The sequence below is a fragment of the Anser cygnoides genome, chromosome 3 (assembly GCF_040182565.1).
Source record: "Anser cygnoides isolate HZ-2024a breed goose chromosome 3, Taihu_goose_T2T_genome, whole genome shotgun sequence".
NCBI lineage: Eukaryota > Metazoa > Chordata > Aves > Anseriformes > Anatidae > Anser > Anser cygnoides.
Window position 1 is genome coordinate 85,597,263 of NC_089875.1, and position 12,759 is coordinate 85,610,021.

Here is a 12,759-nt window from a genome sequence, read left to right on the forward strand (position 1 = left end):
CTGACCTTATCAACTGGCCTTAATGAGAAAACATCTTCCTGATTTCAAGATCAGACACAACATTTTGAAAGACGTCTGTACACTTTAATTACTGTGAGAGAAGGAGCACAGTTCTTGAGACAAGGTGATCCCAGCACACTTAGCAAGGCTTTAAGGGTCAAACAGTATGACAGCCAAGTTGCTTGGCTATTCCTGACTGCCAGCGGACAGTAGAAAAGACATTCCCCTTCCTTAGAGGGGAAGAAGATCCTTCTTGCACAGGTTTTCTGAATAAAGACTATCTGATCACAATTTTCCAGTTCCCAAAACAGAGGAATTTTCTGTATCTACATTAGTAGAAAAAAAACTCTCCAATTCTATTATGTGATAGAAAAGGCTTCAGCGTGCTGGGCTTATAATCAAGCACCTTCCATGTATGCTGCATTCATGGAAGAATAGGACAAGCAGAAATCTAACATATGTCCTGATCATATTGTTATTGTCTCATATCTTTACTACATTTTTCATTGAGAAGGTTTTAGAAGAGTAGGACTTAATACCACAGTAAGACAGAAATTAAACGGTCACATTGAAATGTCAAGTCGCAAGACAAAGACAGCAACTTTGCTCAGTATCTATTTATGAGGATATATGACACAATAGAATATTGTATAGTTACCTGGACTAACATCTCCTTAGAGAAGGTATTGAAATAGTAAGTGGCATGCTCCTCGGGATTGCTGTGCCTTGTACTTCTGGGTCCTATAAGGGCACCATTGTTATCAAAACCTTCAAGCGAACAAAAGAGAAGGCAAATATTTGTCTCTTAATAGAATATTTTATCAACTTCTTTAAGTTACAAATTAACACATTAGCACTGGTAACTTACCAAGATGATGTCCAAGTAGTGTTGGCAAGAGAAAGATGATTTTAGAGAGAGTTTAATAAAGGAAACTGAGTGATACTTCCATACAAGCAGTTTGCACACAAATTACAAAGTTTAACTTTATTCAACACTACTAATCAAATTACTTCTTGCAGAAAAGAAACAAGTGTTCAATACCACAGCACAAACTTTATAGTTTTAAGAAGACACTCTAGGACTATGTCCCATAAGAATACGTCAATAATAATATAACGAGGACACACAATTGATTTGACAAAAGAAGAAAAAAAAAGGAAAGTCTGAGAAATCTGCTCAGCAGCAACCTAAAACAACCACTGTTATCAATGGTTAAGATAACCAGAATTCACAGAGATGGAATGTCATTTTTATGCCTAGAAAATGTTACTAAGACCACTCCCAGCTATAAAACAATAGGAAGGAATAGCTAACACCAGAGTCAAATAATCCATGCAGAACATCAGACTTCAGAGAGTCTTCAAACATAACTGGCTCCCCTACACATACACTACATGCTAGCAGTAGGATACCATGGTAATATAAAAGCAGCATAGTGTAAAAAGAAAAAGCCAAAATGCCAATAAGTCTCTCTGAAAATGTATTTAATGGAGGCACTAACTATTCGCAGAACAAGACCAGGAATAGTCATTATGAAACTATTTTCTGAAGTTCCAGTATCTTTCAGTGGGAACCTCACTCATGCAATGGCTGTAGGAGCTTCCACAACCAAGAAAAAAGTGATTTTAAAAGCATGAAATATCTTTTTCAATGACAGCAGAAGACATATCTAATCCCCCCAAACTTAGCTAAATTGGAAAATGTAGGCATGCAGCGTGACAGTGCATTTCACTTTCTTTAAAAAATGAATAATTTGCAAGTCAGGGTCTTGCAAAATGATTAAAGCATGAAAAGATTTTTGCTGAAGTTGATATATCTAATCATCTAATGGATGACATCCATCTGGCAAGAAGTTGTGTGAATTTAATATGCAGTACTAAAAACAACGAATCTATGTAGTTTTGCAGAAAAAAACAGCAAAACTAAAGCAGCCCAGATTTTTTCATGTTAATCCTTTAAATCCCTGCAGCTTCTACAACAACAAAACCAATTCCCTCATGAAAAATAGTGTTGCTTACTTCATCCTTAGTATCTTCAGTTCTCTCCCTCATGTCCCCTGGCTACTTATTTTCCCCATTCACCCACAAGCTACCTGGCTCTGATGTTTTATCTGTCTGCTAGGAAAGATACTACAGCTGCTGGGAAGGGTTCTGGTTAGCCTGAGTAGTACATTTGTATTTGCTGTTGAGATAAGAAACTAAACAAAAAAGGTAAGAGCAGAGCATAAGTGTCTTCCCTCCAGAAAAGAAAACATTTCCCTCCATTCAGTCTCTGGTTTCTATGACACACTTAGGAACTCCCACGTCTAAGATCCTGAATTCTCTCTCAAAGTGGGCTGAAAGTGGTTTTCAAGAGTAACAGACCAGCTACATGTGACCACAGATTTCATTTTCTCAAAACAAAAAGGCTGAATAAGAGTATTTTTTTTATTTATTTAGAAAATTCTCTAATTTTCTAAATATTCCCTAGGTAGTTACTAAAGTCTTCTAAATAGCTGCTCTTCTCTCTCATCCTTTTCTGATTACAAACTGATTTCATACAGAAGAGTAAGCCTGTATTAATATATGATAATCTATCATTTGGTAGTAGTAAAAGCGTCTGTCTTCTCAGTAATCCAATTTACCCCAAAATGGGATTGAAATAATGTTTTATGCCTGTGGAAGACATGAAAAATAATCGGTGATTTGTTAATTCAACCACGCAAATATTTAATGAAGCTTAAAGTTAAGGTTTGCATGCTCAAGCCTCTACCAATATAATATCAACACACTTTAACATTCCGTTTTATTTTCATCCCTTCTGTCCTGTTATCCTCCAACTGTCACGGTCTACAACGCCTGTTCTCTGGTTTTCCTTTGTAAGGTTTTAGGGAGACAAAACTTGCCTTTCAGTGTCTATGCATGCCTGAATGCAGCCCATACCTGCTGCTATAGCAAAACATACAAATAATTTATGTAACAGGTAGGAGTTTCAGCATGACATTCTTCATTTATGCCCAGAGAGACAGATTGCTTTTCTTCCTTGTGACACAAATTATGCGTTTCATTTTTCCAAGCAACTTTCTCCACAATATAGCAAAACACTGCCAATGAATGTACAATCTCTATTCCACTTTCAGTCAAAAATCAAACAAAGCGCAAACCTACCCAGAAGCCATGCATAAAGCCTTCGATTGAGCGACATATCCCTGCGCAGTACTACATGAAGGGCTGCTGACAAAATTCTGATCATGTCTGGACGTGTTGCCTGAAGATAGAAACAAGACAATTTAACTAGGAAAAGTAACACTCCTTCTATGGTAGCAGCTTAGTGTACATTAAAGCTTCATTAATTTCATAGTCATATATGAATTCAGAGAAGTAAAAGAACACAATCTTGCTTTTAGGAAACCGAAAAAAAAGATTATTATTTAGACAAACACTCTGTAGTATATAAAAATATATATACACTTCATAAATAGCAAAAATACTTGACTTCATTAGCAACTTGTTTTTCTTACAAGGTACTTTAATTTTCTTTATTAGACAAAAGCCTTGAAAGCAAATTCAACTAAAAGCCAGTTAAAAAAAAAATCAGAGGAAAGAATTTTAAATAACTTCCATCTGTTACTGTTTTGAAGGTTTGTATAAGTCTTAATATTCAAAACAAAATCTGTATTGATAATTTCATCATCCTACCACCTAAAATGGGACACACAAAATATTCTTACACTAACTGGTAAGTGTGAAAAAAAACCACTTCCACATGAAAAAACACAGTTCTTTATACAGGAAAGTGCAGGTTTTCCATAATTTCTAACAAAGTGAGAATTTTGTGTATATACATTAAAAAAAATAAAGAAATAAAAAGTAGACCTTACAGTGTCTAAGTCTTATCTCCCATTACTCCAGCTCCACTGGGCTGACCCAAAACCCATAATTATTTTTTAATTCTTTCATGTTCTGAAGCACTTATGGTAAAAGGATTAGCTTTCACTGCTTTTGAATGCCAAGAATCGGACATTTGCACATAAACAGATGACTTGCTTTCAAATCAAATCAGAGCAAATTAAAAGCTTCTGCAGAGATTAGACCTAATATTGTATATTGGGGTTTGGGTATGCGTAAGTGGAAGTTAACACACGGAGTTAGAAAGAACAAGGGTAGAGGATCATGACATGCGAAGAGCCAAACTTGTAAGAGAATCTCTTACAGATGACTCTTCAAACTTGGAGAAAAATCACTAATAAACACTGCATAAATACTGCTACTGATTAAGAAGCAGAGTACCTTTAAGAGTTTGCCCATTAGTATCTCTTATATTAATAACCTACCTGGCTCATATGGAATGGAAAACAAAAAAGGATAAGGTCCAATGTGCTCCTTTGTACTAAGACACTGGTATCCTGCACTGACGTGCTTACTGCTTCCACCTGAAGTAACAGCAGGACCAAAAAATAAATTATTTGCTCTATCTTTTTTGAGTAGGTAGATAAAACTGAACACTCAAAATAAGAACAGTTGCTTATAAGTATGGTGAAATGTATGAAACAAAGTTATTTTAGAATTTTGAATAATTAAATAAAACAGGAAGACATAGTTATTTTACCACTGAAGAAACATAATCAGCAGGTTCCCTGAACTATATAAGTATAAATATTGAGCTTTTGCTTTCTTTAAATAACAATATATTAAATGTAAGACAATATTTTTCAAAAAAATGAAGTCACGAATGGAGATAAAGTTTTATACCAAACCTAAGCAGGTCTGAAACACTAACTCAGCTTTGTGACACTTTCATCATACTCAAAAAAAAAAAAAAATCAGTTTAACTGGAGGTGTAACAAATTAATGTCCATTTTTTATTTCCAAAGGCTACATTCAAGGATATGGAAGTTATCTAAACCCCTCTGGAAGCAGATTATTATATAAATAAGTCTAACACCAACGTTACCGCTGTCAGTAAAACATTACCATTAATTCAATGTCACTGCCAATTATATAGAGTTGATCTTCCATTGAAAGCTTCCTGTTGAGATGGGAGAGGACATAAGTGATTCCAGGCAGGCGAACTGCAGGGCTTGTGAGCAGACTACCCCAGAGAGCACTATAGAACGCTGACTGGTCCACAGCTGAGGCAACCTTCTCCAACAGCGTGTTTGTTCTGCAGAATAAAACCAAGTCAGCTGAATTAGGTCATGCATCACAGTCCTTGCCTTCACCCCTAATTCTAATAAATTAATAATCAAGCCTTACGGGAAGATCAACATTTGATTTTGAGTGGCTAAGAGAAGCCCTGATCCTGAACCTCTTAATGCAGCCTGAACACAGTGATCCAGCTAGCAAGCCTGGCTTACAGAGCACTTCTGTGTGCCCACAGCTTCACCTTACATACTTTTTATGTTCAATGGGCCAAATAACTTTTTCATCTGCTACTTGAAGCCAACTGTTGGCTGAGAGACAGAAAGCAGGAAAGCACAGCTACTGAAGAAAAGAATGAAGGAAACAGCTTTCGCCCACTGATGCCTTGCACCAGGCACTTCTGGCAATAACAAGGCATAACAATTGTTTGAGCAAGAGCAATCGCTTTCACTGCCCTCACTTCTCCCCCACTCATAGGCAGCACCTCCACACAGTACGACAGGCCCTGAGAGGCAAGCTGAGCAGCCCTTGGAGGGTGATGGAAACTGCACAGCAAAGAAGTAGCCCTTGTCCACTGTAGTTGGTATGCCAACTATGCTGTATCTGACTACAAAGAAATGGAAGAGGTACAGTTAAACTGCTCTTCACATACAAGTTGTAAAATTCTAGCTTCTGAAGTTCCAAGCAATATTCTATGGAAATATCAAGAATATGTAAACACGTGATCAATTCCAAAACCTCAAAGTTGTGGAGTGTAACTTCAACCATTAGTATGTTAAGAATCCACACCAATGCCCCAGCTACTATGATCAAGATAACCAGCAAGCCTTAGCCCCAGTCAGTGTAAGAAGAGCTGTTACCTCCTAGGCCACTCTGCTAGAAACATATTAATAATCCATACAGATTGGTGGATCATTGCTGCCTGTCTCTCACATAGGTGGCTTAATTATAACTTAGATACGGTAACAGACACATCTTAATGATGGAAGCTTGGTCCGTGTATCTTAAACCATAACTAATACAGCAAATATAATTTCAGCGACAACCCATGAAAAGAAATAAGCAGAATGTTCACATAATCCCGGAATGGCTGAGGCTGGAAGGGCCCTCTGGAGGTCATCTGGCTCAGCCTCCCTGCTCAAGCAGGGCCACCCAGAGCACGTTGCCCAGGACCACGTGCAGGTAGCTTTTGAAGGTCTCCAACGAGGAAGACTCCACCACCTCTCTGGGCAACCTGTACCAGTTCTCCACGACCTGCACAGTAAAGAAGTGCTTCCTGATTGAAGTGGTTCCTAACATGCCATATACCTCCATAACTGAATTATAACGCTAAGTTTACTTACTGTAAATTCCCTTTCAGTATCAGGAACAACTAACAGTTAATTTACCATAATTATTGTTTGGAATCTTCCACCATAAATGTTCAGTTGCAATTAATATGACTGAATTAAATTAGTATCATTTATCTTTAAAAAAATCCATAAATAAGTATGTAATGAAATGTTGCAGGAAAAAATAATTAGTCTATTGCTTTATTAACATATGTATCCTTACCTTTCATAGTACTCTGACCCCTCCTCTAAACCAGGCAGAATCCCAGTTAACAGTCCTTGCAGACCTGGTTTCAATGTTTTCCCCAAAGGGAGGTAATAAATCTCATACAGACTCAATAATGTTGGCTTGACAGACATAGCGGCATTGGCAAGGAGTGGAAATAGCCCGGAACTGTGGAAAAATGAAATTTACCTCTTTTAGGAAGCTGCTCACATGAGACAGTTTCATTTATATCATAAAACCGTTGCAGATATGCCCAATGCAGTTCTAAATGTCAGGCTTTTCATCCCAGAATTTAGCACTGACGCAGACCACCATGCTGTACAATTGCATCCCAGATTGACAGATTAATATCATGAGCTGTAACGGTAAAGCACCAAAGGCCCTGAAATGAACGTGCCTTTCACCAATGGCACAAATATCAAACTAGCATTTTATCATGCATACTTGCTTCTAATTTTGTCAAACTACATCACAATGGAAAAACTATTTTAAAATGCATTGTCTTTCCATTTATTAAGAACAAACAAAAATAGATTGGAACCTTTGAGGTAGTTTATAAAAACACTTTTTACAATAAAATAAAAACAATGACCTTTTACTTCACCAAATAATCTGAAGATAAATTTTTAAGGCTTTTGTACTGTTAAGTAGCAATAAGATTTACTTCAAAATTCAGTCTGAAACAGATTCTCAACCTAAAAATAAGCCCACTGTTTACACTGAAATATTTAAAGGATTAGAAAAAGAGTATATTTTTGAATTTACCATGAAAATGTAGGTTCATGAATGTTACAAATGTGATCAGCTAAATAAAGGAGATTATCCTACATATTAAGATCATTTCTGCTGTTGCTACTAAATGTAACAAATTATGACAAATAACACCAATAATGGTGTGTGAACACAACTGCAGTTTTCAGAATCAGTGAGGACTGAAGTTAGAATACTCCTGACACACAGAGGAAAAAAATGAACTGAAAAAAATAACTTTGAGACAAGGGTCTTAAAATATATACATACAGATCCATTATTAAAAATCATTCTGGATATAAAGTTTACAGATGTTACAGAGAAATGAAAATCTTTGCAAATTGCAGAATTGTTTCTAAAAGTTATTTTTGCCTTTATCTACAAGAATCACTGTCTTGCCATTGTCAATGGGTGTTTCTTTTTCTGCAGAAAATGCCTTTTTGTTCAATAACTAGCACACTATCCACAGTCTTTCTTTGTAAGGCTACTACTCATTCTTCAAGATTTGATGCTTAGACACATTCTGCTTACATGAAAAATACTGGAATCTGATAATGCCGTAATCAGAATGTCTTCATCTCCTCCCAAGCATTGGCAACAATGGCTCTTAGTTACATTACACAAGGTAGCATTTTTCACTATCCTAGAACTTACTGTTAGCAAGATGCTGCAGCTACTGAATTACCACGCAGGCAAAAAAATGTGAGCTATGAGTTCACAAAATCTTTAAAAAAAACATAAAACCAGACAACTGAGATCGCTCCCTCCACAAAAATAACTATATATAAATGTATTGCCAATGCAAGACAGAATAACAAGTTAAGGTACACAATTTATTTCCAAGCATTAATATTCATTTTTGCTATGTAATCAGAATTCGATTTTAAATCTATGATTTCTCAAATGGACGAAATTTTAATCTTCAGGGATAGCTAAAGATTAAAAACTGTGTGTATACACATATGCACACATCCTTCTATTCCTTGCATAATAAACAGCTTAACGTCTTGCCCTCCCTCACCAACCCATGAACCTGTTGGAGGTTTAGGAATCAGCATATTTTCACTACACTTTATTTTCAAGGTTTGAAACCTTTGAAACCAAATCCTTTGGTTTCATTACGCTCAGTTCTAGAGATTGACGGCAAGAAAAGTTTTGCACCTGCACATCATGCTAAAAAACAAAACAAAACAAAAAAAAAAAACAATTAATCTTTCTGTTCTGTTGCCCTGATTGCTTGGAAGAAACAATTTCTTGTGATAAGCTACACTCAAATCACAGAAAAATGTAAATACATTGAAATAAACTTTCTCATTTCAATTACTTCAATTATGTACATCCATGCACAAAACTTTGTTTCCATAAAGAAATAATGAATTCCAGATTTCCTAGCACTAGAGAGTTTGTTCCTCAGAAAAAAATTAGGTGACCTGCATATCTTTTCGTATACAGTACTCAGAAGAACAGTACTACACAAGCATCAGTAACATGAGCAAAGAAATTCTGTGATTCTTGCCATATAACAAAGCAATATTACTAATATAAGGTGCAGGAAACCAAAAGCATCTCAACCGTGCATTCAGAATACAGTTGTTTAAACTACTGTACCTGTATAGGAAAAGATCTTTGGCCAAGCGCTTGGGCCCGATGATTTTGAAGATGATCTCATACGTTTCAAGTGCCTTCCGATGAACCCCACCTGGCAGAGCTGGATGAAGGCATTGTGCTAAGCGCTTCCCTATAGTCAGCTTTTTTGGAACTACCTGGTACTTTGCATTGTTCTGTAGCACCTGATAAACAAATCAACACATTAAGAGAAACAGAACAAAGCAAGTAAGTTAAACATCACACACACATTTTACAAATGAGTTCCCAAACACGGTCAGTCAAGACACACAACTGGTTTTACAACACAACTAACAAACCTTTTAACATGTACTTTGGAACTTTTTATTTGCAATGCCTTTCCACTTGTATACCTGCTACAGCTGGAAATGCCAAGGCAGAACTTCACTTGCCGCAGGCTCCTCACTCACAGCTTATTCACTTTGTTTTACTACAGTCCTTTTATGCCACAATCACACTACAGTAGCTCAGGACAAAAATTACTGTCTCCACTTGTTGAAATGCATTGCCAGTAGCTCAAAGAGGACTAGTAAAGTTCTCCCAAACGATTCACCACCCAAAGTTTAAAAAACTTCCACGAGCGAGGCAACATACTGAAGTTTACCACTGTCTGAAACTGTATAAACACTTCAAGACTAGAACGCTTATTTGTATTTGTCTTCATATTTTTCTTCCACAATATTATACCTCTCACTTTGTACACTATACACACGTTGTAAGAACTGTTATGATTTTTAAGAAAAATTCACACAAAGAAACTATCCCACTGGCATTGCCAACAGTACTGTCCCTTCTTGATTTTCCACAAGGTTTAAAGGACAAAATGTAAATGCCTTCTATTCGAAATTCTGCAGAGCTTCACACTGGTAAAACGTGTGTGTGAACGGAACTTTATGACCCTGACTGGAGATCCCAAACTCAACAGAGTAATCAGAACAAGATCTTACATGACCTGTAAACATTTGTGAACTGCTATTAAAGATCACAGTGATATTACACATTTGACATATTAACTGTTAGCATGAATCAGAATAGCATTCTCTGGCCAATGAATTATTTGATCCCCATTCTATAACTCATACTTTACATAAAAATATTTATATTTATGCTGGCTTCTATTTTTCATACTATTTTAATAAAATTAAATGAGATTAAAAGTAAATGTCATCAATAAAAAGATGTTGTGTTTATTTCTACTATGTGGACAACTTTCCCTCTTACTTAAAATTAGACAGCATTCTACTGTAAGCCTTAGAAAGGCAGTTGTTTGATTTTATTGCTCCCTGCACGTACTCAACATACGGTTCAAGCTTAAATTATTTCCAAGCATATTAGACTGACGGAACCTTACCCTTTTACATTATTACACTAGCACTCTTTGTCTGTTCCTGAATCTTTTCCAAAGGCACCTGACAGGCATACCTTGTTCAGCTTTCCCAGCGCAGATATTAAATCTGCCCATTCACTGGAATATTCGAAGTTCTTCAGCGCTTTGTCAACTGCTGCTACATAGTTTCTGTACTTGGAATCAGTCAGTAGCTCCAGCTCCTCCGTGTTCATCCTCCCACGGTGTCCCCACTAGAGACTAGCTTGTAATTCATGTACAACCATTACCTGTTCAAAATAAAAAAACAAAAACAGACACCGTTGCTTCCAGAGACATATTACTAAAACTATTTCATTGAAAAAACAAGACATTTCCCTTATGAGAGGCATTACAGAAATATCAAACTAAAATCTGACTATCTGCAGCAAATCCTAGACAAAAGCTTACGTATTGCACAAAAATATGTGACATATCCAAGAGAGTATATTTATCATCAAGACCTCTTAACAAACAAACAAACAAAAAAACACTTGGAAAATTAATGCCTTGCCCCTGCCCAAAAAGCTGTTTGTTCTAAACAATGCAACAGAGGATTTTTTCCCTGTCACCAGAAAAAATACCTTTCCACAAATCAGCCCTTCTGAAAAGGAGAGATGCCAATCTTTCAGAATCACTTCCCGATAGACAAGAAGGAAGGTCACACATGATAGTCACACATTATTGAGAAGTACTTTAATTCCTCAATACTTACTTTTACAAGAGCTGGTATTTTAACTCAGCAATACAACTATTTTGTGTTTGTTTTGTTTAAATCAGTATCATCCACACATACAAAAAGTATGACATCAGTGGTGCTCTGTAATCAGAGGCTTTCACAATTTGCTCTCTATATTCTCATCCCACAGTAGTTCACACCAAGTAATGAAAATGTCCTAGTTTGAGAAACAACACCTCATACATATAGGGCATAAATTATTTATTTCATGAAATTCAACCCCCTTTTTATTTTTTTTTCCACCCAAACAATATATATATATATATATACCCCCCACAACCACCCTTTCAAAGCTACTTCAGCCCCAAGTACCTACAACCCATAATGGGAAATTCTATTGTAGCATGTCTATGAAAAGAGGCTTTTATGTCCCTTTTAATTGGAGCCTTTTGGGAATTCTGATATTCAGCTTTCGAAAAGATTTCACTCTCAACAAATGCAGCTCTCCTGTCTTTATTAAAGGAAAGTGGGAAGAAAATGGTGTGTAATCGCAGGCTGAAGCATGGTAGACAAAAAGAAGAAGAGAAACCTCTAACAACAAACCGTGAAACAGGTATAACAATAAAGAAACTGCACTCGCTAGGCTGCCTACCAGGCACGATAAATAGAAATCATGCTGAAAACAGCAGCTTCAGTGAGACCTTCCAGCATGACTGGAAAATATGCCTCATTGGCCCCTACTCCCAGTGAGCAGCAATATGACAAAATAGTGGGAACGCCTGAAATGAAAGGCGTCTATGAAAGATTACAGCAGAAACACTAACAGAAATAAAAAGTGACATTCTGATTTCTGGTGGTCCTACTGTTGGTGGAGATAATAAAACGCTTATCTTTAAACTCTGCTAAGGAAAAAGTTTACTGTTTGGCACAACTCGAAAAAGACTAGAAACTCATTTTGTATTGTTTCACGTAATAAACACACTTCCTTGTTCTTAGAACTACCCCAGACCATACCAGCTACACTGGTACTGTTTTGAGATGCATCTCAGCCCACAGCCTTCCACGCAAGGCATGTGCAAGGTACCAGACAGGTCTCTCTCTTCTGCCCTCATCACATTGATTTTTTCTCTTCCAGAACAACCAAAGTTCCACATTATTTCTTTATCCTTATCGCAGTCTTACTCCTCATACTGCTCATGTCTCAGCGTGACAAGGGAAATTGCAAAAAGAACAAGAAAATAAGTGTAGAGTTACAGACAAAAGGAAGAAGACCTCGTATAGCAGTGAATAAAGAGCATAGAGTGAATAAAAAGGTCTGTAGTTACCGACCTTTTGCACTTCTGATTCTGATGGCAGGCTAATAATGACAGATTGTCTCCAAGGCAGAACAGAAATGGAAAGTATTACTTAAAAATATATTCTGAGTGCCAAACGAATAGTTGTCATGATACCTCACCAGCATAAAGGACTTAGACAGCGCTTTTCACTTAAAAGTTTATTCCATATGGTTTCATTTTATAATAACCATATTTTCTTTGGATTAAGGCCAGAGAGAGATGGCTTTTGCTTTGAAAAGGCTATAGAATACCAGGGGGTATCTCAAAGAGGCTGTTGCACAACCTCCAGCGTCTGATCTCCAAACATAAGATAAAATATTAACACT

General features: G+C 36.6%; 1 protein-coding gene across 10 annotated transcripts in view; it reads right to left on the reverse strand.

Annotated features, from left to right (window-relative positions):
* Positions 1–12,759, reverse strand: part of DOP1A (DOP1 leucine zipper like protein A) — a 63,300-nt gene that overhangs the window by 42,731 nt on the left and 7,810 nt on the right. For 8 of the 10 annotated variants that reach the window (XR_010830486.1, XM_066994616.1, XM_066994613.1 and 5 more), the window contains exons 2-8: positions 10,477–10,668; positions 9,037–9,218; positions 6,676–6,846; positions 4,954–5,143; positions 4,314–4,412; positions 3,148–3,247; positions 659–768 (exon numbers count right to left, since the gene is read on the reverse strand). Coding sequence is in view for 9 of the 10 variants with exons in the window: in XM_066994616.1 (XP_066850717.1) it covers positions 659–768; positions 3,148–3,247; positions 4,314–4,412; positions 4,954–5,143; positions 6,676–6,846; positions 9,037–9,218; positions 10,477–10,614 (990 nt within the window). In the remaining variant the exon portion in view is untranslated. The remainder of the gene's footprint in view (positions 1–658; positions 769–3,147; positions 3,248–4,313; positions 4,413–4,953; positions 5,144–6,675; positions 6,847–9,036; positions 9,219–10,476; positions 10,669–12,759) is intronic. The other 2 variants (XM_066994615.1, XM_066994612.1) reach the window with 1 other exon arrangement.